Source organism: Amphiura filiformis, chromosome 10 (assembly GCF_039555335.1).
Source record: "Amphiura filiformis chromosome 10, Afil_fr2py, whole genome shotgun sequence".
Classification (NCBI taxonomy): Eukaryota; Metazoa; Echinodermata; class Ophiuroidea; order Amphilepidida; family Amphiuridae; genus Amphiura; species Amphiura filiformis.
This window is the reverse complement of record NC_092637.1, coordinates 44,081,070-44,107,684: the sequence shown is the minus strand read 5'-3', so window position 1 is coordinate 44,107,684 and position 26,615 is coordinate 44,081,070. Positions and strand designations below refer to the sequence as shown.

Genomic DNA, 26,615 nt, shown 5'->3' with positions numbered 1-26,615 from the left:
TTTCAAGATGTTAACAAAAATAATTCACAACACTCCGGCCATATTCAAGGTGAAAGGTCAACACTTCTGTTTACATGACAAGCTATTTGAGACCATTTGGGTTGAAATCGAGCATATTTAACTTTTGGCCTCTGTGTGGCCAAAAAAACTTTGGTGTATCGATGGGTCCTAATTTCTTCCAAAATATATTGATTTGTCCACTTTCATATTCTCAAAAACACATCCCTACCCAAACCCCTGGGAGATATAAATCACATTTTATCCTGCTATATACCAATTTTCTGAAGTAATACCTTACGCCATTTCATCTGCGTTTATGCATTTTCATTATATTTAATGCATGTAGGCGAAATATTAACAATTTCCTAGATGAAACTAAACCGGGCATAAAAAGAAACTTAATTTTTCACAAGGCCGTATCTTAAAATAATGTCGCATCAAAATGAACCAATTACATACAGGATTACTTCAATACTCTACTCTAAACTTATGGCAGTAACCAAGCAGTTGCCCAAATGACACAACAGCAAACCCACAACAATAGAAAGCATTAACTTTCTTTGTAAATATATATTTTGAATTGATATCATGTATGTATTTTTTCATTTGTTTGCATATGATTGCTCTTTGTATGTGTCCCCAGCGCCTTAGTGCAAGTTTTCCTGGTTTTAGGCGCTATACATGTTTCAGGGATTGATTGATTGATTCCTGAACCACATGCCACAGCCCATTTGATGTGCGTGTAAAGCAATTGTAACAGCAATGTTGACTTTCCTGTCTCAGGTTTGCCTCACAAAATAACACTCTTTTATACCCATAACGATCATAAACACACCCGGTCAACATGGACACATACACCACCACCAGTGGACTTCGGTTGTATATATAAATGCGCATATATAAATGCGCACGTGACCAGATGGCCAGTGCCATGTTCGTGTTACCTCACTGTCAATCACTAAAATTGCGACCACCGTTCCAGGTGGTGGCCGCATTGCATTCTCTAAATTCAGTAAATTTTCATCGTCAACCGTGTAATTGAATGGGATTATTTTGAATTTTTAAAACGCTTGAAATATCACAAACAAATAGGCCTATGTTGATAAATAATATAAATACAAGCTAAAACCGACAAAATTATAACCGACTATATTGGAAAATGCCATACGGCCGGGCGGCGATATTTTTTTCCTAGTCAACATTTGCATCACATATAATACATTTACATGATATAGGCCTATATGAGGCTGGATTGCGCTGTGTTCAGTTTTATACGGCGGATTTATTGCCATAATTATTACCTCTTAACAAAAGAAAAACAAATTTATTACAATTAAAATTCTACCAGGGTTCGAACCCACAACCTTTTGATTAACAGTCGAGATCGAATACCACTACGCTGTGAGTGCTTCTGCCAGAAATGCGTTTGTTCATCATACTTACTGATTACGGAATAAATCGCAAACACACGATATATATATTACTTGTTTATTACTAATAAATACGTATATAATCTCCAATCAATAATGAACCTTGCCTCCGGCTATGCGGTTCCTATGCAAATGTTGACTAGTAAATTAACCGACTATATTGGAAAATGCCATACGGCCGGGCGGTTTCACAAGTTGCCGGCTCGATCATGTCATCCGCCGCCTGCACAGTTCTGACCTTAAAGCCAATCATGTCCCCTTTCATACTTTCATGCCGTAGTGCGACAAGAGGCATGACTTACCAGCCATTCACAAGTCTTGATTGTGTCTGTTTGTCTACAATGCGCGTGTGGCACGCCGCTCGACGGCAAGCAGCATGATTGTATGAAACCAACACTACGTCATAGATATGGCCAATTGGCACGCCCATTTAGCACGGAAATTATGAAATATAAGTTTGTAAATCAGCTATATCTAGCTTTTCCGTAGTTAATTTTTTTTTCCGTAATGGAAAACGTTAATAAAGAGTTTATCTTTCGGGTCAAGTTATTTTACCCGTTGCAATCAATGCCACTATTTTGCAAAAGCAATTTTCCTTGCGACCTGTCATTTTCCCCTATACTTTTGCACGGGGAGTTTATGTACATCCGGGTACCTTATATCGTTTAATACGGTATGGCGACTTGTAGATGTCACGTGCGCATTTATATATGCGCATTTATATATACAACCGAAGTCCACTGACCACGCACCCTCACCAGTGAAAGCGCCACGGTTGGTGGTGGGGTGGGGGACCGGGGTGGTCATGGTGGAGCAAATTGCCGGCCCAGTTAAAACTCAAAGTTACGAACATTTTCACTTTTTGCATCAATTTTTCACAAAATTGGTTGATCCCCCTCCCCCCCAAAAAAAAACATTCCCGGCGCCGCCTCTGGCCCCAACCACACCCCAACACTCTCTCACAAATACCTTCATTTGTTTTGACTTATTCAAGTACGGTGTACCATCTCCGCCAATTTCCTTTTTAATTCCCCTTTTTTTAATTTCCCTTTTTTTAATTTCCCTTTTTTTTAATTTCCCTTTTTTTTTAATTTCCACTTTTTTTTAATTTCCCTTTTTTAATTTCCCCTTTTTTTTTTTAATTTCCCCCTTTTTTTTTAATTTCCCCTTTTTTTTTTATTTTCCCCTTTTTTTTTTTTTTTCCCTTTTTTTTAATTCCCCTTTTATTTTCTTACAAAGCAGAATCTTGGCCGAGACACATACTCAATAGTTGTCCAAGAATTTGCTCGCACTGTAGTCTTTACGTGTGACAGACCATGGATATAGTATATGGACAGACCCACTGTGTAGAAGTCAGTGGTCAGACCATGTGTGTGTATTATTTACACCACTGATATAGCCTGTGCCGGAGCCTGTGTGCTAGGGCCGTAGACTTATTTCAAGTCACGGGAAAACCATAAGAATACTAGTATATAAATCGCAGTGGTTTTATCCCGGCCCGTGAGGGGGGGGTGTAATTTTCCCAAGGCGTGCCAAAAAAATTGCTTGCTTCCCTTCTCGGCCTGCCAAAAAAATTCTTCGGCCCCCCCCCCTCCTTTGCACATGCCAAATGTTTTAAAATTGTCATTAAAATTGCCATGTAAAGGGACGGCATATTCGTACTATTTAATAGAGCTATTTTATGACTATTAGGCCTATGTGACTATTTTTGCATTTTTCTCACAAACTAATAAGACACTGGTAAGGAACTGCATTGGCTTGTGTTCCAATGAATTGTTGTTTAACTTATTACTTATTGCTCCGTCATATTTATCTGAACTTCTTTCAAATTATGTTCCCACTCGTAGGCCTTCTCTTCGATCTGGAAACATGCAACTTCTTTAAGAAACAAAATAAGAGCACATGAGTCATTTGAAATTGCAGCTCCACGTCATGGAATGAATTGCCTATATATTTTAGAACTGCTAAAAATGTAACTATGTTTAAAAAGATGTTAAAAACTCATCTTATGTCGGGGTTTGCTCAGGGAAATTTGAAAATGCCACCAAATAGTGAAAAACTGTATAAAATGTCTAACTTTTGTGTTGATTTGTAAAATAAAACAAAGAAAAGTGATTATTTAGCAGTAATCAACCATTAAACAATCAATTCTAGCATTAATTTTAGGCCTACGATCCAAGATTCTGGCCATAGGCCTAGTGCTTTACAGTGGACACGGAAAATCACGGAATCGTCCAATTTGCAAGACGGATTTTAGATTTTGTAACACCATGAACACGGAGAAATTGTGGCTTTAGCTATAGGCCGAATAAAGACTTATACAGTGGAAGGGTCTAAATATTTAATATATTATTAACAATTATTATTCTAATCTAATTCAAATTAGGCCTTCTTTAATATAAGCCTCGTGATCACTCTATTGGATTCGGATTGTTTTACTAGGTTTGGATTTAATTTTTGTCTTCACTATAGGCCAAGATATAAAAAAAAAATAGAAAGCTATGCGAGCGCTATCCATGTTGGACAGCTGTGTTCAAATATAAAGTACGGACGAAGCCTTGACTAAGGCTAATGCTCCCCGCGGTATACTAACATGAATCCACTAGCTGCAACATTATACGCACATAAAAAAAAATATCGGGGAAATTAAAAAAAAAGGAAATTAAAAAAAAGGGGAAATATTCGCAAAAAAAAATGCATATTCATCAAAAAATTAAACTTTGTCCGATCGGGCCCAAATTTGGTGGGTGGCATCCTTGATACAAGGGAATATAATGCGCGAAATAAAATCGAGGTCAACCAAGGTCAAAGGTCATTACGGAGGGGTCAAATTTCAAACTTTGTCCGATCGGGCTCAAATTTGGTGGGTGGAATCCTTGATACGAGGGAATATATTCCCGAAATAAAATTGAGGTCAAGCGAGGTCAAAAGTCATTATGGAGGGGTCAAATTTCAAACTTTGTCCGATCGGGCTCAAACTTGGTGGGTGGAATCCTTGATATGAGGGGAACACGTAAAACTTAAAATCGAGGTCATCCGAGGTCAAAGGTCATCCAGGAGCTACATTTTAAACTTAATCCCAAAGCTTCCCTGGGTGGGCGCTTTATATTGGGGCATGGACGCTTATTGGAATGAATACGGTTGTTATCAATTAATTTATTGAATGAAAACGATTAAATAAAGAAATAAATATAAATAAAATAAATCATTAATTGATCAATAAATTAATAAATAAAAGAATTCATTCATTGATAAATAAACACATAAATAAGCAAATAATCAATTACCGGTAATTGTTAAATAAATACATAAACAAACAAATAAATCAAGGCAGAGAATTTTATTTCAATTTTATAATTTATATACGCCAAAATATTGTCTGAATTTAGTCAAAATTAACACTCTATTGATGGTAAAAATTTTATGAAAATTTTACGTAGGTCCTAGACTATGCCATAGTCGATTTTTGATAAATAAAACATGTTATTAATCATGATGAAAGCATTCAGTTGAACTCGAAATTATACTGATATTTATTACATCAAAATACTAGTATAAAATGGTTATGAAAAAGTTTATATAATTATAATAGTGACAGTAAAGGTAAAGTAAAGTATACGTAGGCTTATATTATTGAATGCAACATCATGTCATTATATAAGCACTTCAATAACTGGAAGGAACTTTGGGGGACCTACGTGTAATTATCCTATAAATTGCGAAAATCCAGACCGTGTATGCACGAAAAATGGCAGGTTCTATAATGTGAACCACATGTATATACCCGGTATCCCGGGCCCGGTATATAGGAGTATTATAGCACGTGCAGCCGGTGCGGCCATACGGCCTAGCGAGTTCAAATCGATAATGCATGTATAATAATTGCCCATTTATCATGTTTATTATTGTCGGATTTCTCAACAATTGAGCGCTATTAATACACATTAATGTTTTTAACAAATAAAATTCCAAAATATGGTACATTTTCTCCCGCATTTTCTGCCTTTGCTTGTCACGTGGTAGGCCTATGTTGAAGTTGCGACCATATGTTCAAATAATTTTCAAAAGCATAACAATATGACAAGTGGCCGACTGGTCTAAGGCGCTAGGCCCACAGAGTATCCAAAGCCCTGCGCCGTGAGTTCGAACCCCGCCTCTGCCAAACTTTATTTTACTTGGGGAAATTTAAAAAAAGGTGAAATTCAAAAAAAAAGGTGAAATTAAAAAAAAAAAAAGGTGAAATTCAAAAAAAAAAAAGGAAATTCAAAAAAAAAAAGGTGAAATTCAAAAAAAAAAGGGAAATTAAAAAAAAAAAGGGAAATTAAAAAAAAGGGGGAAATTAAAAAAAAGGGAAATTAAAAAAAAGGGGAAATTAAAAAAAAGGGAAAATAAAAAAAAAGGGGAAATAAAAAAAAAAAGGGGAAATTAAAAAAGGGAAATTGGCGGAGATGGTACACCGTATTCAAGTGCCTTAAACTCTTTTTGGAAATGTCCATGCAAGAAATTTTTGTACATAAACATGTAGCCAGAGATTTCCAGTGGTATAAAAATCTCAACTGTTTTTGCCCTGACATGTTCAGGATTTGAACATACAGTCTAATAGTTGTTGTTCATTGGTTATTTCCGTGCACCGCTGCAACAATTGGATTCCTATATGCACACATTTCAGCTCTGCTAGAGGGCGTCCTTCCAGATCCTCAACATGAGACATCCCAATTGTCCTATTAACATGATTAAGGAAGAGTGAACAGTGAAAAACTTCTTGTTATTGTTTAAAATCACATGATAAAAGAAACTGATATCTACACGTGCATACTCAAAATGTAACACTTCAAGTTCAACATTTCTTTAAAGCAATATTATTACATTTAGGGACCGTTCACAAACACTTGTAAGGGGGGCCTGATGCAAAAAGGGGGGCCTGAAAATTTTTGACCCTCCTAAGGGGGGCCCTGAAAAATGGCCACAAATTTTTCTGGGAAAATTGAGTTTATATGCTTTTCTATGGGGTTGACCGATAATTTTCATGTCAAGAAGGGGGGGGCCTGAATTTTACACGTTATAATGGACATTAAAGGGGCATTTCGTGATCCACAGCCTCATCCCCCAACTTTTCTCAAAAAAGTTGAGATTTTTATATAACTGGAAACCTCTGGCTACATAATGTTTATGTACAAAATATTTCTTGCAGATTAATACGTTTTGCAAAGATATCGTGAAATTTGAATTTCGTTCTGGTGCACCAGAACGAAATTACAACGCATTGTCTATGCCCGGGTGTCTATGGAGCAGTGTAATACATATAATCATGCATAACTCGCAAACGCAAAATCGGAATCAACTGAAATTTTGGGAATAGGCTTTTTCGTGGATATGTACTAAAAAAAAAAAAAAAAAGAGGATGCTAGGATCACGAAATACTCCTTTAATGAACTAACTGTAATTTGGACAAAAATATCAGATTATTATTACACACGAGATTTAATTCATATACGATCGAAATATTAGTTGCGCGGAGTGAATGTACGTAGTCAGTCTATACTCTGAAGTACAAAGTACCGACGGGTACTTACGGTAAGTGTTAGGGTTAGGATTTAATAAAATTTTGCGTCCCGTTATGGTTGCAGAAAAAAACGCGGCCCGGACGGACGGACAGCCAAACGAACAGGCACCCAACCATCCATTTGGGTGATACGATAACATAGGCCCCACATATGTGTGGGGCCAAACAGGGAACTTAAACATACCGTCCGAATATGTAACAACCTGTAAAGCCTGCTATGTCTGATACTGTAGACTTGATTTCATCTGTTGTCATATAGTCATTTAAGTCTTTCAGATAGATAGATACTGTAAAGAAATGATCATAATAATTATTATCATTATGTAGATCATTATCAAAACATGTACCATATATCCCATTAAAGATTAAGGGCAGAAACAACAATCACAGTCCAAGCAATAGTACGCATCATAATATGATCGTGACTTCTCTCTAGGGGTTAGGGTTAGTGTGAGGGTTTAGGTTTAAGCAGGCCTTGCCGTCTAGATTTTTCACAAATATCACTTATTTGGGTATAATCAAGTAAAGCTTTGGTCTTAAAACGGTATCTATGTATTTATGTTGAAATGCGCGCGAAGCGCGGTAAAATTTTTGACTTTCTCCGCTTGGAGGGGGCACAAAATCGATTAAATGCTGAATTGGTTGATTCGATGGTAGATTTTGGGAGATTCGCGGCGAGTGATATTAAATGTCTATGGCGGGTGGAAAATCGAGTTTGGGCGATCGGTGGCGAGCGAGAGCGATCGCTCGCCTCAAACGGCAAGGCCTGGTTAAGGGTTAGGGTTAGGGAGCCTTATTCTATATTCGGACTAGAGAACCTTATTTGTTATTCGGACTAGAGAACCCGATATTCGGACTAGCGAACCATTTTCAGAATTTGGACTTGCGAATGGTTAATTACGTGTACCTTCTATTCGGACTAAAGAGCCTTCGGACTAGGGAACCTTCGGACCAGAGAGTTGTCACCAAAATGATAACGATAAATAGCGCAGATGTGTAGTTTTCAGGTAGCGCATTAACCCTCATCTAACGCTGGGGTAGATACACCCTCTCCGTATTTTATTCTTGCCGCCGTAACACGCTTAGACGAACCATCAAACGGATTCGTGTAGTTTTCCGAGTCTATCCCCTTTTCACGGGGTATGATAAGCCTTCCAACTTTGAGGTTCGGGTTGAGGGGGCATGGGGGGTGGGGCAAAGTGATTGGAGGGGGGGGGGGGGCAAAGTCAACCAATATTGCGCAAAATTGCCGCAAAAAGTGGACATTTTCGTTATTTTGTTCCTTTACTGGGGAAACTGGGGGTAAGACAAATATACTTGCCCCCCCCCCCATGCCGCCGCTGGAGCAGGGGAAATTAATTCAAGTCAGGATCCTCAATCACCACTCGTCCATAGTGAGACAAGCATTTGTGAATTCGACCTTTTAGATGATACCATGTAGTTGTAAAGGTCAGAACACCCAATAGCACCTTTTTAATATAACTGTTTTTTTGTTATGCAGAGATCATTGATAAAATAATAACAATATGAAAATTACCACCGGCTTTTCTCGTGCTGGCAACACGGCTGTTTGATAACATCTACGTCATTTTAAAGAAAAGATGAACACTGATGGCGCTATTTATCTGAAATCGTGTTTTCATCTTTGCAAGGGGTAGACACTGGTATAACATGTATGATGGAATTAAAACATCAGAAAAAGAGTAACAAAAATTAATAGCAACGCAATTTTCCTCCAAGATGACACCGCTCGCCCCACAGAGCCACGGTAGTCAACGAGTACCTACAGAATATGGGTAGAGCCAAAATGGCCTGCCACCAGGCTAGACCCGGGGGCTAGACCTCAACCGTATTGAACACTTGTCGGACCACAGTGGCGTAACTAGGGGGCAGGGGGGGCAACATGCCCCGGCGCTACCGTTAGGGGGCACCAAATTGACCAATTAAGCCAGGACCAGCATCAATTCTGCGCCCCTCCAAGGGGTGAAAGTCAAAATTTTCGCATTTCAACACAAAATCAATTCAAAGAACATTTTAAGATCGATAACTTCTAGTAACCAAAATTAATTAGTGGTAGGCCTTATTTGTCCAAAATTTCGCGCGCTCCGCGCGCAATTCTTTCAGGTATTAAAAATATCGCGGGGGGTGGGGGTGGGGTGGGGGTAGGGACGCCAATTTTGTTTCTTGCCCCGGGCGCTACCAACCCTAGTTACGCCACTGTCGGACCAGCTTGATCGTGATATGCAACCACATTGAATGACCTGCGACGAATCCTTGTTGAAGAATGGAATGCCACCCCACAGTAATGTGTAACCAGGTCGGTGAGCAGCATGAGAAGGTGCCTGACTATTGTGGCTGCCTGTGGTTTTTCCACCCGCTATTGAGGTTAGTGCAGGGGGATGACCAACGCACTGAATGGTCTATTGTTCTATTGTGTCCGATTTGAGCGCTGACATATTGGAAAATGTTGCCAATCAATATTCATGAGAGTGTACATTCAACGTCCAATTTTCGAAATTGGGTGACTTGTGCGTGGCAGGTGTAAAATACATCTGACTGGGCGTTTTAAATACGTAACGCATAAAGGCATTGGCATCATCGAATGGCTGCCTATAGCGCTGTTAGTGTTAGGGGTGGGGGTGTGTGTGGGGGTGTGTGGGCGGGGGCTGTGTTTAGTTTCTATAATAATTATTATAAGGCCTACATTTATGTGTCATTCATTTCTTTTCCTTTCTCTGTACTTGCTAAAGTATCACTCCCTCTTCTTATCTCCTTTCCCTTCTCCATCCCCTCTTACGTTTTGTCCCCTCTCATTCCTATCATTTTCCTTACCTTTCTATTTATTTACGTCTATTTATTTATTTCTCTTTATTTCTTCCTCTTTCTCTCTTCCTCCAGTCCCTCTCATTCTTCATATCCCTCCTTCAACCTCATCCCTCCCAAGACCTCTCACAGAAGAGCTGCCCCCTTCAGTACGCCACTGATTATGACATTCTCCTTCTTAAAATAAAATAAAATAAAATCTTTCATATAGGCCTATACCGGTATACTTATTATATGTTACATGTATACGTAGCTCCCGGGACGTAGCTATTTAATACCATTATAGACATGGCAGCCATGATGTGTAATCATTCAGCAGGCGCATTCAATTTATTTAAATGAAGCACCTAATGTCAGTGGGGTGACAACGAACTATGCATTAGCGGCTAATGTGTGCCTTTTGTGCTTACGGCTACTCAATCACACCCTTGGGTTTATGTATAACAATAGGTACTTTTCATTCCATTAAGCGCTTTCACGCGACTTGTATTTGATCACTTATTGACAGTAGCCTGCTAGGTAAAGCGTTAATACACTGTCGGGTCAGCTTACCGATTTAATGGTGGAAGCCCTTTGTCCCAAACAAAAGGTACCTTTCGATGAATAGCTTGTCAGATTTCAAATCGGCACAAGGTTTCAATGCGTTACGTAATCTATTTCATCTCCATCTTATAATAGCTCCATGGGGATGACACTCTTATTCACATGTTTATTTACAACGCAAACCTATATCGAATCCCGGTGGTTTGCGAATAATGAAATGTCCGCATCCCAGGATGAATTAAACCCTGGTATGAATTATTTATTAGCTTTCGCCACGATCCGTTTTGCAATAACATAAAAGCACTTCAAATAACAGCCCGTTGAGTTCACTATGTGAACTACGCCCTGAAACCGATGGTGTTGTGTCTTGTAAAGAAGCTATCCCATTGACCTCTATTCAGGTCAGTGAGCTCTCCATACACAAATGAACAAGTACAATTGGACAAGGCCAGCACCCATGACCTGCTTAGTGACATGTTATTTAAGTCTTCTAAAGCTTAAATATCTTGAAGATTAGTATTCGTTTGTGCATATGGACTGCGCATTTATGAAGCAAAAATTAGTTCTTATATAAAATTACAAATATTGGAATTATGACACACAGTATAGGTGATATATAAAACGACTAATAAAATCATGTCATCATGGCGTCATGTCAAAGGTTCATTATATCCCGTATGTTTGTCTAAATTAATTAATATTTTGAGAACAATTTCTACACCCATTCAATATGTACTCGACAGGTGGAACCCGACTTTTTTTAATTTTCATTTCTTTTTATGTAGCAAATTCAGGTTTTTCCATTGCGCGGGGCCGCTGGGCAATACAAATTTAGGCTAACATTGAATAAACGCGGGATTAAGAATAGGCGTTTCTAGTACATACAGCGTCTGACTCTACCTGAGGACCTAGCCTGAGTTCCATGGGCTCCAAGAATGGCTCTCCATACACAAATGAACAAATACAATGAAGGGTCGCCATTGCTCTCCATACACAAATGAACAAATACAATGGAGAGTCCGAATGCCATGTAAATGAGCCAAGTGTCCTCTCAATGTATGCTCTGTGGTTAGTGCATGGAAGAAAGAGATAAGAAGGAACCACAACGAACGGATTCACTTTGTCCACTCCCTTGACCGACATTTAATTGACATTGTTATTCATGAGGATTTACTTTGATCAATACCCCGCGTTAAATAGGTGATTGGTATTGTACTCCATGTATTTGCATGTCTTCTGGAGCGTGTCTGAAGGATGATTTGAACTAATGACCTTCCGTGCAAGCACTCTATAGGATTTTTTCTGGTGACGTGATCATCGGTCATTGATGGCCTACATCTTTTTCTTCCATTTCGCCCAATTTTCCCGAACTTCGATGACTTTTTTTCTCAGAGTTGGCAGTCTTTGGCACTGAAACGAGTTAGCTAGTTACGATTATACACATATAAACTATTAAATTAAACAGGTTTCATGTACCGGACTCAACCGGAACATTGTACATTATTTAAGAACATTTTGCATCTATTTTTCATCGAAAAAGTCACCAAAATCTTACCTTATTTGCTAAAGATGAAACTCGGCAAAAAACGGCCGATTTTGATGACCTTTTCGATTTTTAAAGGACATTTTCTATACAACACGATCAAGAAAACAGTTTGACTGTAGATCCCAAAACAAAGCTACTATACATGTTCAGAGCATCAGTGAAATTCCATAATCTTACTTCTGGGTAGCGTTTGTTTGTTCTTGGATGGGTTTGTTATAGTTTTTTTCCAGTAATGATTTCGCCAAGCATCGATCGCGGTAAATGGATCATACATGAAAGTAAGTACCATTGATAGCTTTTCTTTTCATGCGTCAATAGATAAGCGGATTAAAACTTGGCCGATCGAAGTCGTTGTGGTTCCTTCTCATCTCTTTCTTCCATGGTTAGTGGCTAGCGTTGTTTGAGCACAGAATAATGGTCAATTTGGCAAATTCTGTTTGAAACCCCAATACATTCACAAGGCGTGTATTCAGCCGTGTCATTGTAAAGGGGAGTATTGTAGCTATCAATTGATATGCAACACGATATGAATATGTCACAAATAATTTGAGATACAGATGCTTGAAAAAACTTTCCAAACTTTTGTTAGTTTATATAGTTTAAAGAATGAAAAATAGGCCTATTACAAAATGCAGAAAAAGATGAATAAAGTCAGAAAGAAATATAATGTAGCCTACATAATAGTGTTAAAGTTGTTGGTATTGCCCATGTCTAGAATTGAACATGCATTATAGTTTTCTAAAAAAATTAATAAATGATCACATCAAACAACCGTGGTAAATGTTGGATGGGTTTAATAACAATTTGTAAATATGTTCAAATGGTTATTACGTGTAGCTTTCGTGGCGTCCTCAAGATTCTTGTAAAAGTCTGACGATACTTCTGTCGGATAAAGCTTATGAGAATAACAAGCGAAGATGTAGCTTGCCAGAAGTACTCCAACATCAAAAGCTGCCGGTCCTATGTAAGCAAATTCCGCATCAATTACCTGCAGTGAACAACATACGTAACAACAACACATTACCTGCAGTGAACAACAACAGCAACACAACATCATCATCAACCAAAACAAAAGCAAAGCAAAAAAAATAAAATAATAATAAATAAAAATAATAATAAATAATAGGTGGTAATAATACTTTAATCGAAAATAAAGATGTTAGATTTAATACTCTGCGTGCTAGCCATAGACTTCAACATAAAAAGTTCAAGTCTTGAGATGTCTTTTCAAAATATCAAGAGCTATCTTAAGAACCACTGAACCAATGCTGGGCTTGTTTGTACTCATTTTAATGCATTTTTCATGCTGATTCCAAATATGGTCATGAAAATTTACATTTCTGAAATTTTTGAATTTTGAATTTTTTTTGAAACTTGTCGTCTGCAGTCGACACCCGCGTGAAGAGAGATAAATGGCTTTGTAAAAGATGATGGCATGCTTGAAATGTATGGATATCAGCACGCTTGGTAAATGATGATAAGTCTCCTTTAACCTAGGTTGACCAGACCGTGTCAATCAATCTTACATCACTATTATATTATATTATATTATATTATATTATATTATATTATATTATATTATATTATATTATATTAGAAAATTGCTATGGCTCCGATTTTTTTACAGATAAAAATGTCCGTATATTACGATGCACGATGATGATGATGATGTATTTACTACATTAATATTTACTAAATTTGAACCAAAATTGTTTATTTAAATTTTCGAGGTGGCAGCAATTTATGATAATATAACTATGATCATCTAAATAAAAAACTTTATCTGAGTTTCGTAAGTATAACTTCTGGTAGTGCTTGTTTCAACTAATGTTGATGATTGTTGCTAAGTTCTCATTCTGGTATCCCTTTGCGACCTTTTTTCGTAAGGACGGAGATATTCATTTATTTAATTACAGTTTAATTGGAAGAAGCATGAGCCTAAGCGTTACACTAGGATCCACAACATGCTTATCCATCAAGGGCACAGTTCTTTAACCCCAATACATTTGCACATTCATTGATGAACTTTGAACATTTGTGTACAAACACTCATACTCAGCAACTTGAGGTCAAATTTTGCACCGAGATTGTTTAATTGAGGTTATTTGACTATGCCATAGGTATGACACCATAGTGGTCCATAGTGTTACAGGATCAAATAGGACGTTGTGCATACCCTTACCTTGGCTAAGTCATGTTTCACCATGATAGACCCAGTATGGAAATCACCGTGTACAAGACATTGTTTCATGTCAGTATGCTTGGCCCTCATCTTGGACGCATTTTTTTGAAGAATTTGATCACCATGGATGCGAGGTAATTGTACTTTCACTTCATCTGAATATCGATTGGTTTTATGATACGGAAGAAATGGATAGGTAAAAATTTGATCGTTTAGCATGCTCAGCATTTCGTCATTTCTGAGGAAAAACGAAAAAGAAAGGACATGGATCGGGGGCAGCAGATTCACGTACATTTCTCTTAGATGGTCAATTCCAAGCAACCTCGCCCAAATTGTCAAAATTTAAAAATCAAGTCAAGTATGTGATTTTGGTCTCATATTGTAGCTAAAAAGCTATATTTTCTGAAAACGTACTTTTTTTTAGGAGGAAATGGTGTCCATTGTTAGAAAAACATCCTAATTTGCATAAATTTGCATATTCTTGACTGGTAAAAGCAGCAAAACTAAAAACACAGCAACTGCTCTGTACTGTAAAATTTTGGAAACAAATTATGCATGTGAATATAAAGTTTATAAGTAGCTCAAAATATAAACACCAGAAATTTTCAAATTTTATAACGTGTAGCTTCGTCAGCATTGTTTGAGTACCAATTTTACGATTAAAAGCATCATTCCGCAACGCAAAAGTATCATTTATTACCACTGCAATTTTAAAATAAGGTTGATTTTCATTGAAACTAGACCGGGAAACTAGAATGCAAAGCAAATTTATTCATCCCTATCCGATGACCCAAAAATAATTTTCAAAAGGTCTAATTTGCGGCGGTAACGACCAATTAAAGTTGCATCATTCCGCAACGTTGCGGAATGATGCATAATTCATAATGTGCCCGTTTGAAAAAAATATTCACAATTTTGGGTTAGAACTTTCTGAAATGCATTGCACAGAATTATCTTTACAGTAATTGATGTTTCAGCATTGCCTGAACCATTGTAAGTGACATAACTCCACAAAACCCCTGCATCATTCCGCAACGCCATAAGGATTCATGGATTGCAAGGATTTTTTCTTTAAATTTACGATAAAATAAAAACAGTGATGATTATTTCTTGATAGATGGTGATAGTTGTTATGTTACATCCTATGGCTAACACCCAGTGCTAAATTTCACTTCCAAGAATTTTAGACTAGCAAAATGTTGACATAATTTTAGTTTCAAAATGTGACCATGCAACACAAGTTATCTGATTTAAAAAAATCGGTGATAAATATTTTTGGATAAATATTGATATTTGTCAGTTAACATAAGTAGCCAAGTATATAAAACACAATTTACTCAAATTTATTGATCTATTTATTTTTATTTTCAAACATGGACTGCTTTTCATTTTCTATGGGATTTTACACACAGCATCATTCCGCAACGCTCCTTGCATCATTCCGCAACGTGACCTAGTGTCGGAAAATTTGGCATATAAGAGACGATGAAATTTTTTTACATCGATACTGACAATTGTCAGTTTACATCCTAAGCTTTAGATTAAGTGGCAAATTTAATATCTCAGATTACTAAACTCACAGAGTTTGTCAAAAATGTTTTAGTGCAAAAAAATACTGGTCCCGTGCGCATCATTCCGCAACGCGAACTTTGCATATGCAAATTAGGAAATTAGGGTGGTTTGGAAAAGTTTCTCCTACCTTAATCATTCACTAACCAAAAATACTTTAACATTATGCTATTCACCTTGTGCTGTTAATACATATTTGGCTGCTGCATCAAAAAGAAATTCGTACAAAGGCAGTTTGCATCATTCCGCAACGCTTGGAATTGCCCAGATAACGTTCTATAGACGAATCCAACGCGCCAAGTCATGGTCAGGATTTGGTCGGCCATGACGGGTCCCCGCATGCACCACACTGGTGTAGTCATGGTAGTGACTGCCCAATTGGGTGGATTAAAGCCGCTTAAAATTCGATGTGATGTTAGATTCTTTTGTGTTGTACACTGTCATTATTCTTTTGTCTACGTGTAGCACAGGTGATAGAATGCAGTTTAAAATACCCTCCAAGGCCGAATCATTTCACATTAATTTTAGGTGAGATTCGTCTATAGCTGTGCATCAACCTCTGTGTAGGAGCCTACTGCGTGACTCTACACCGTCGACCAAGGCCACCGCATGTGCGAATATCCGAATATATCGTAAGTTTACGGCACCTACCCAGGTGTCCTGAATAGAGAGTGACGATGACCGTATTTGCCGGAAGCCCTAAACCCTAACCCTTTCCAGCAACGCGGTCACCTCCTCTATTAGTGATAATATGGATTACAATGGCATCCGCTACCCAAGGCCAGTGTAGCCAACCGCATTCGCATGTAGTCGCGGTCACCATGGAAGATTGATATATATAAAAAAAATTATCCATGAAAAATCTGTGACCGGTTGAAAAAACCCCGGGAAAAAACCGCGAAAATTTGTGTTGTAGACTATTTAAGATTTTTCCACCGATAATGGATTTCTGTCTCAGTACATCTTACGGGAGGAAGTGCAGCAAAAATCATTTTTTTTACACGAAACATGCTTGGAACTTCATACTTGGTGTAGATGACACTTGAAACCAAAAGAATATCTAATTTGCATATTCAGTTGTCGGTTATCTTGGATTTCGGGTGTCGGATTTCATAATAGTACCGGGACGAAACCGTAGATGCTAGAGATTAAAAAAAAGAAATATAAATTAAAAAGTGTTTTATTAGATTTTTATTAAAATATTTCATTTTATTAAAAAAAAAAAAAACAGAACCCGATATATGATATGTGATTTTTTTACATAAAAATGTGTCGGTACGTGTCAAAACAAAAATCTATCTTTTTATAAATAACAAAACACACATTCTGTGAAAATTTCATTCAAATCCATCGTAAAATAGCCTCCTGGTACTATTTTGAAGGCGCAAAAATGAGAAAAATCCTAAAAACATCTAGAAACACCTTTTTATTTTCTTATGCAAATTAGATAAATTAGATGCAATATGTAAAAGAAGCAGGCACTTTATTTATTATAATATGCTGTGAAGATAACATGATAAAACTTATTTGATCTTTGATGTACAGATTTACTGTAAAGATTATACAGGGTGTAACAATAAAATTTATACAATTGAATATATGAATACAAAAGCCACCTAAGTCCATACTTTGGCCAAATTGAGTTAAGCATGGGAAATTGTTGCTATACATAGGCCTGTCATATGTATGAAAGAACAACTCAAATTCATTCTCTGTGTCTATTAAGCATGTGAAAAATAGCATGTATGAAAGAATCACCCAATTCCATGATTTGAGTCTTGTAACACATTGATTGAAATCCATTATGTATAAAAGTCCACTTGTAACACATTCATTGCTAGAGAGTGACTTTTGAACAAAAATGGGTTTAATAAAGGGAAGTGTGTGGTTTATATTACATGGCAGAATGCTTATCAACATTATACATACCTGTGTGCTTTATGTTGTATTATCTTACTAGTGGTAATCTCATTCTAACATTGTTGTCTGTGTATATGATTAAAAAAACCACAAAATTTAAAATCAGTAAAATGAACCCCACGAAGTCCCTGAAATGCTAATCGTCATACCTAATACAGGTTAATCCACTCATTTGCACGTAAAACTTACCATATTGACCAGGTAAATCTAACTGAAGGAATTAAAATGATACACAGGTTTTTCTCTCAAAATCACTTCCTATGGACTTAGGTGGCTTTTGTATTCATGTATTCAATTGCATTTTGACTTCTCAGGAAAAAACTAATATAAAAGAGTTATGGCACAAATGTTATATGCAATATAATCAGTAATATCTTAGTTGGTTTCATTACTAGCTTGGGTTCAAAAGTTATGTCCGATTAATTAAATCGTCCAGAAATTGTGTTGGGCCACTTTTGCCATGTTTGCGTATATCAACTTTGAACCGCGTAGCTATGTTTATCGTGCATTAAACATCAAAGAACTGACACAAAAGAATTATAAGTGGCGTTTCTTCTTATATTTAACATGAACATAGTTCTTTAAAATCTATAAATGAAGTAATGAAATTTCTATCAAATAATCTTATAAATAAAGTAATTTCTCATATCCCTGAGATATCATTGGTAAAACTGAGAATAGTTTTTGCATCCATAAGTACAAAATAATACAATTTTGAACTTAGTTCAGCTGGGCTTCTAGCTGTTCTAGGGCGACCACTATTGCCAGCATTTCTGTTAACAAATTCTACATAAATCTCATAGTTAATTGTAATTGTATGCCTTGATGGAAGAGGTGAGTTTGGAAAATGAGCTACAAGCAATCGTATGGTTTCTGCTTGACTCTATGTGCTACCGAAAATCACAACCATAAAAATACGCTCTTCCAACGTGAATTGGGGTTGAAGTTATTGAGCTGCAGCCACGATTTCCAGTAAATGAGGTTGTTATGTCAGTGCTTAGTTGTGATTTTCAAAAGCTCAAGGAGATATTCTATTATGTAATCATTTCTACCACTTCGAATGCCACATTGTTTAAAACTACCTATCATAAGAGCACTGTTCAACTGGTCCATGGTTCAACTATATTCAGTCACTTTTGTAACATTTAGACAAAAAGTGGCCCAAGCGGTTTTAAGACTATGTTACATAATTGGCCATATCTTCACTAGTATATCATTGATTTTATTGAAACAAAGCTTATCTGATGGCTAAAGAAATTATTTTGATAGACATATAAATATCAAACCAAAAAATAAGCGGCATATGTGTGTCATTCTATTTTCAAAATTGTACAAATTTTATTGTTACACCCTGTATATCACGACTTAACATTACTGGTTGACATACGATAGATCGCCCAATATATTAAACATTTTGCCATGGTTAGCTATGGATATATTCTTAAGCCAAATTGGACTTCACGTACACAGAACTTTATTTAGTTGAAATGCTCAGCTCCCATCTGATATCCTTTATTTTTTTGGTGGAGTGAAATTTTATTCAGGTTTTAGTTCAGTAAAATTCACTAATTTTCGACTACACATTTTATCATTTAAATTCACAGGTTTTTTTTCAAATAATTTAATGATATGTAAATGTAACATTCCTTTACCTGCTGAAACATGTAGTTCTTTCAACCAATTTGTCATTCAAAGACAAAAAAATCTAATATTTAAAAGAACCATTTTCAGTCATCTCCAAAATACGTCAAAATACTAGCGAGTCCTGTGAAAAGAAAATCGAGGTCAATCTATTCAAACCGTATGATATGACCCGATAAATGACTGTTGTGGTGGATATTTGGTTCATTAGCTTTTATTGATTGCTATTATTATATGGGTGAATGGACAATAGGTACAAACAATTTTGAATATACCGCGCTGCACTGCAAGCAGGTTGCACTCATCACCTGTCGTCAATCATATAATAGATTGAATACAATACCGCTCTTTTCAAAGAGACTAATCTTACAGGTGCAAGTGATTAGCATTTCTTTGACATCTATGGTTCAATGCAGAGGTACCGCATAAACGTAGTAGTGCAGCGCGATATAATCAAAAAAATTGTGTACCTATTGCTATGGTAGTTAATCCGATTATTACGTAACTTCGTACAGGCTGAGTCAAAAAGAAGTAATCTCATGTATGAGAGGCTGTAACTCAAGAACTGCAATAAATCTTCTAAAAATAAAAATACCACTGGAAAGAAAAAATTCTACACGTCTAAATAAAAAAACGAGTTGTTGCAATTGCTCACAGCAAACTCAAGTTATACTCATTTGAATACAACCACCCATTTTTGTAGCTGCACACGGCTGATTGATTTCCATCCTTTCAATTTCGACGAATCAGCAAAGTGCTAACAGGATTTATTGTTGAAAAGAAAACTTTTGCTTTTAATTAATATTTAAAAAAACAACTTGACGCTACTATAGTTTGTAGGGATACCAATTCAAGTCTTTACGAACGATCCGGCAGAAGCTTGATTGGGGAATGTTGGGTAAAGGATTGAGCTGATCTTTGGTCTTGCTGTAACGCATGTCTAACTCTAGCAATGTTCACTTGTGATCTAGCAGTTCGCGGTCTGCCTGAAGCTTCCGGCTGTCTGTTCCTTAGTGTCCCATGCACATTTCACAGCTTGTTCACATTCTTATATACTGCTCCCTTACATGAAACCTGGTTAGCTGTAGGAAAGTGGAGACGAAGAAGACGCTGAACTTCAGTGGGACTTTAATTTTCATGATACTTCGTCGATAGAAACGTGCACCCCCGTGCCATGTTTTCATTATGCCCGTTTAATTATAATGTAGTGCAATAAGGTAAAATTCATATTGAAAAGAGCCCTTTAGCATGTAGGAATTATTGATCGAAACCACACCTGCCACAGAACTTTATTTGCATTTGAATATCGCGCCTTACCAATCAATATAATAGGTAGGCCCCTACTTGGGAAGTGAAACCGTGTGCAGCTACAAAAATGGTTGGTTGTGTTCAAATGAGTATAACTTAAGTTTGCTGTGAGCAATTGGAACAATTCTTTTTTTCATTTTAAGGGACCGCTCATTATTAATGTGGGAGGGATGGGGGAAATGTAGGGGGGGGGGGGTTATGTGATTTTCACTTTGACAAACCGGGGGGGTTATGTGATTTTATTTTTCCTGATAGGGGGTCATGTGAAATTTAATAGTCATTCACTATTTTTTTAATACCAATAATCCTTGAAGATCTCGCATACAGTAACAATATCAATCATACCATACATAATTGTCTAACTTGACTTATTCGCACAAAATTGTTTCCCATTTTGCACCATATGTCACCATTTTAGCTTCAATTGGGCCAAAAAATGTGCGCTTCGCGCGCATTTGTAGTTATAAACATAGTCAACGGCCAAAATGTGCTGGATTCACTATACCAAGTTCAAGAAATATTTTCTTTTTCCTACCCCATCCCCCCAATGTCAAAAAAGAAATCTACGCCACTGCCACATGCTACACACACCTCTCACTCCTCACCACATGACCACCCCACCTCCACTGAAGCACACACCTATAAATTTTCTCATCAAAAGTAGGCTATAATGGGCATAGGGGTAGATCCCTGGGGATGGGTGGGGGTTAAATTCCCCTATTTTGCCAGGGGTGGTCCATACAATCACATGTAGGCCTATGTGGGTTTCTGCCCAAATTAACCTTATATTTGGCAATTTTAGTCACAAAATTGCACATTTTTGTGCGCTTCGCGCGAATTTATTCGACTTTTGCATCATATTTCATCAATTCAGCTTCAAAATGGCAAAAATGTCCGCACATTTGTACAAAACCTACACTCATTTTGTTGCCAAAAAGAGCTGGATTCCCTATGACTTCAAGAAATTGTTTCCCACCCCATCACCCCCAATGTCAAAATCCCAATCTCTGTGACTGAATTAATTAATGTTTATAAGTTTGCTTGAAGGGGGGGGGGGGGTTACGTGATTTTGTTTGATTCAATAGGGGGGTTACGTGAAATTGATTCATCGCAATAGGGGGGCTAGGTATTTTTCACCCATAAAGCTCAACATTCCTCCGGCCCCCCTCCCGCATTAATAATGAGCGGTCCCTTAGACGTATAGAATTTTCTCTTTCCAGTGGTATTTTCATTTTTAGTTACAGTTACAGCCCCTCAAACACGAGTTTACTTCTTTTTGACTCAGCCTGTATGTCGACCAGTAATGAATACATAAACTAGAGTCAACAGATTCTGAGTACAAGCCGCCGCAGTTGACCTTTGACCCCTAAACTTTGACCTTTGGGGTCATAAATATTATTATATTTTTAACATGTTTAGAATAATTCCTGTTGAATTTGAGCTCGATTGGACCAATTTCGAAATTTGACCTTTGACCCCTATAACTTGACCCTTGGGTCACGGATGGGGTCAACTGCTCTTGCATTGTGCTTAGGATGTCATAAGAAAGATTCCTGGTGAATTTCAGCTTAATCGGAACTTATACATGGATTTTGATTTTTTAAATTTTTGATTGACCTTTTGACCCCCTTAATGACCTTTGACCTCAATGAAAATTTTTTTTTTATGTACACCGACAAAATGCATTGTTCCAATTTTAATTAAAAAATTCTAACATGTTTAGTTCTTGAGATAAAAATTCTTAAAGTTATTCAGCTAAAAACAGGAAATGACCCCTTAATGACCTTTGACCCCCAAAATAAAAATACCATGCATACATCAGGGAACACTGATTCATGTATGATGGTTATATTACTCTGGTCTGTTTACATTTTGAGATAAAATTTTTTTGAACATTTTGGTTTTTGACCGGAAGTAACCCCTTAATGACCTTTGACCCCAAACCTGTAGGCATCCTAAAGACCCTGGCTAGTAGCAATGCATGTGTGCTAATGGCGACTCTCTGCTATATATTTTGTAAAGACAGTGATTTTTTGAATATTTTTAGCTTTCAGACTGGAAATGACCCCCTTAATGACCTTTGACCTCAATTCTTTTTAGGAAGTTTTAAGCACTGCCACATGTTGATTCATATGCATGAGTCACATGATCATTGCATGAAATTTGTGGAAGGAGTAGCATTTTTGTGAAATCACATTTTTGACCATTATAGCTAGGTCAAAGGTCACAGCAAGGTCAAAGTCAAATGGAAGGTTTGGCCTAGCCCAGTGGTCTTTTTTGGGTCAAGTTTGGTTGAAATCTGTCAATCCTTGCGGAGCTAGATGCAGTTGCATGATTGGTTGCCAGAAGAAAGAAGAAGAACTAGACTAAGCTGTGGTCTAACCCACGAACACAGCCGTGTTGTTACCCCTAATGACCTTTGACCCCAAAATATATGAAAACGGCCATAGACATTGGCTAATGTCAATGCATGGGTGCATGTGGCACCACTTTGCTATGTTACTTGTGGCAGAAGGGGCATTTTGAAGGTTTTTCGTCTCAGACCGGAAGTGACCCCTTAATGACATTTGACCCTAAATAAAAAAAAATACCCCATATGAATTGGGTACCCACAATTCATGTGTGAATATACTCGTTACTGTCCAATGTTTTTCTTAGCAAATAAAAAAATTTGACGGTTTTTCGTTTTATACCGGAAGTGACCCCTTAATGACATTTGACCCCAAATAAAAAAATACCACATATGAATTGGGTACCCACAATTCATGTGTTAACATACCGTTACTGTCCTATGTTTTTCTTAGCAAATAAAAAAAAATTGAAGGTTTTTCGTTTTATACCCGCTTTCGATCTTTGGAGTTCAGAGACGACAAATCTGTGAGGACCCCATAGACACTGGGTAATAACAATGCATGTGTGCAAGTGGTGTCACTGTCCTACGTAATTTGTGGGAGAAGAAGCATTTTAAACGTATTTCGTATTATACCGGAAGTGGCCCTTAATGACCTTTGACCCTAAATATAAAAATACCACATATACACAGGATAACTACAATTTATGTGTGAACATACCGTTACTGTCCTATGTTTGTCTTAGCAAATAAAAAAATTTGAAAGTTTTTCGTTTTATACCGGAAGTGACCCCTTAATGACCTTTGACCCAAAATCTGTGAGGACCCTATAGACACTGGATAATAACAATGCATGTGTGCAAGTGGTGTCACTGTCCTACGTAATCTGTGAGAGAAGAAGCATTTTTAGTTGAAATCACGTTTTTGACCCCTATGACCTCTGCGTGACCTTTGACCCCACGAGTTTCATATGACATGTAGGGGCATAGTCAATGATGGTTGTGACCAAGTAAGGTCAAAATCGGTGTAAGCATGTAAGTGCTAGAGCAAATGAAGTGGTCGGCAGAAAGAAGAAAGAAGAAAGAAAGAAGAAAGAAGAAAGAACCTGTAAGAAAAAAGACACAGCCGTGACTAACGTCACGGCTGTGTAACTAGAGTCAACAGACTCTGAGTACAAGGCGCCGCAGTTGACCTTTGACCCCTAAACGTTGACCTTTGGGGTCATAAATATTATTATATTTTTAACATGTTTAGAATGTCGTAAGAATAATTCCTGTTGAATTTGAGCTCGATTGGACCAATTTCGAAATTTGACCTTTGACCCCTATAACTTGACCCTTGGGTCACGGATGGGGTCAACTGCTCTTGCATTGTGCTTAGGATGTCATAAGAAAGATTCCTGGTGAATTTTTTTTTTAAATTTTGATTGACCTTTTGACCCCCTTAATGACCTTTGACTTCAATGAAAAAGAAACCTTACGTACACTGTTAAAATGCATTGTTCCAATTTTAATTAAAAAATTCTACTATGTTTAGTTGTTGAGATAAAAATTCTTAAAGTTATTTAGCTAAAAACAGGAAGTGACCCCTTAATGACCTTTGACCCCCAAAATAAAAATACCATGCATACATCAGGTAGCACTGATTCATGTATGATGGTTATATTACTCTGGTCTGTTTACATTAAGAGATAATTTTTTTGAACATTTTTGATAATTTTAGTTTTTGACCGGAAGTAACCCCTTAATGACCTTTGACCCCAAAACTGTAGGTATCCTAAAGACCCTGGCTAGTAGCGATGCATGTGTGTTAATGGCGACTCTCTGCTATATAATTTGCAAAGACAGTGATTTTTTGTAATATTTTTACAAATTTTTCAGACTTTTACCGGAAATGACCCCTTAATGACCTTTGACCTCAATTCTTTTTGATAGGTTTTAAGCACTGCTACATGTTGATTCATATGCATGAGTCACATGATCATTGCATGTAATTTGTGGAAGGAGTAGCATTTTTTGTGAAATTAACATTATTGGTCATAAGGTCAAGGTCAAAGGTCACAGTCAGGTCAAAGTCAAATGGAAGGTTTTGCCTAACCCAGTGGACATTTGGGTCAACTATGGTTGAAATCTGTCAATGCCTGGCGGAGCTAGAGCATTTTGATTGGTTGCCAGAAGAAAGAAGAAGAAAGAAAGAATTAGAAGAAGACAGAACAAGCCGACATTCGTCGTCGGCTTGTAAGAAGAAAGAAAGAACTAGAGTCAACAGATTCTGAGTACAAGCCGCCGGCGTTGACCTTTGACCCCTATAACTTGACCCTTGACTTCAATGGAAAAAAAACCTTACGTACACCGACAAAATGCATTGTTCCAATTTTAATTTAAAAATTCTACTATGTTTAGTTGTTGAGATAAAAATTCTTGAAGTTATTTAGCTAAAAACAGGAGGTGACCCCTTAATGACCTTTGACCCCCAAAATAAAAATACCATGCATACATCAGGTAACACTAATTCATGTATGATGGTTATATTACTCTGGTCTGTTTATATTTTGAGATAAAAATGTTTTGACCGGAAGTAACCCCTTAATGACCTTTGACCCCAAAACTGTAGGCATCCTAAAGACCCTGGCTAGTAGCAATGCATGTGTGCTAATGGCGACTCTCTGCTATATAATTTGTAAAGACAGTGATTTTTTGAATATTTTTAGCTTTCAGACCGGAAATGACCCCTTAATGACCTTTGACCTCAATTCTTTTTAGGAAGTTTTAAGCACTGCCACATGTTGATTCATATGCATGAGTCACATGATCATTGCATGAAATTTGTGGAAGGAGTAGCATTTTTGTGAAATCACATTTTTGACCATTATAGCTAGGTCAAAGGTCACAGCAAGGTCAATGTCAAATGGAAGGTTTGGCCTAGCCCAGTGGTCTTTTGGTTCAAGTTTGGTTGAAATCTGTCAATCCCTTGCGGAGCTAGATGCAGTTGATTGGTTGCCAGAAGAAAGAAGAAAGAAAGAAAGAAACTAGAGTCAACAGACGCTGAATACAAGCCGCAATTTGACCCCTATAACTTGACCCCTGGGTTACGGATGGGGTCAACTGCTCTTGCATTGTGCTTAGGATGTCATAAGAAATATTCCTGGTCAATTTCAGCTTAATTGGAACTTATACATGGATTTTGATTTTTTAAATTTTGATTGACCTTTTGACCCCCTTAATGACCTTTGACCTCAATGAAAAAAAAAACCTTATGTACACCGACAAAATGCATTGTTCCAATTTTAATTAAAAATTCTAACATGTTTAGTTCTTGAGATAAAAATTCTTGAAATTATTCAGCTAAAAACAGGAAGTGACCCCTTAATGACCTTTGACCCCCAAAATAAAAATACCATGCATACATCAGGGAACACTTATTCATGTATGTTGGTTATATTGTTCTGGTCTGTTTACATTTTGAGATAAAAAAATTTTGAACATTTTTGATAATTTTGGTTTTTGACCGGAAGTAACCCCTTAATGACCTTTGACCCCAAAACTGTATGCATCCTAAAGACCCTAGCTAGTAGTGATGCATGTGTGCTAATGGCGACTTTCTGCTATGTAATTTGTAAAGACAGTGATTTTTTGAATATTTTTAGACTTTGACCGGAAATGACCCTTAATGACCTTTGACCCTTTATCTGAGCACACCCTATAGACACCAACTAAAGTCAAGTCACATGATATAACCAT

General features: G+C 37.1%; 1 protein-coding gene across 1 annotated transcript in view; it reads right to left on the bottom strand.

Moving 5' to 3' along the window:
* Window positions 1-5,955: 5,955 nt before the first annotated feature.
* LOC140162906 (methylthioribose kinase-like) overlaps window positions 5,956-26,615 on the bottom strand; it is a 52,035-nt gene continuing 31,375 nt past the window's right edge. Inside the window, exons 2-5 of the mRNA XM_072186216.1 lie at window positions 14,088-14,325; window positions 12,737-12,893; window positions 7,178-7,280; window positions 5,956-6,151 (exon numbers count right to left, since the gene is read on the bottom strand). Of these exons, the coding sequence (XP_072042317.1) occupies window positions 6,007-6,151; window positions 7,178-7,280; window positions 12,737-12,893; window positions 14,088-14,315 (633 nt within the window). The 5' untranslated portion in view covers window positions 14,316-14,325 and the 3' untranslated portion in view covers window positions 5,956-6,006. The remainder of the gene's footprint in view (window positions 6,152-7,177; window positions 7,281-12,736; window positions 12,894-14,087; window positions 14,326-26,615) is intronic.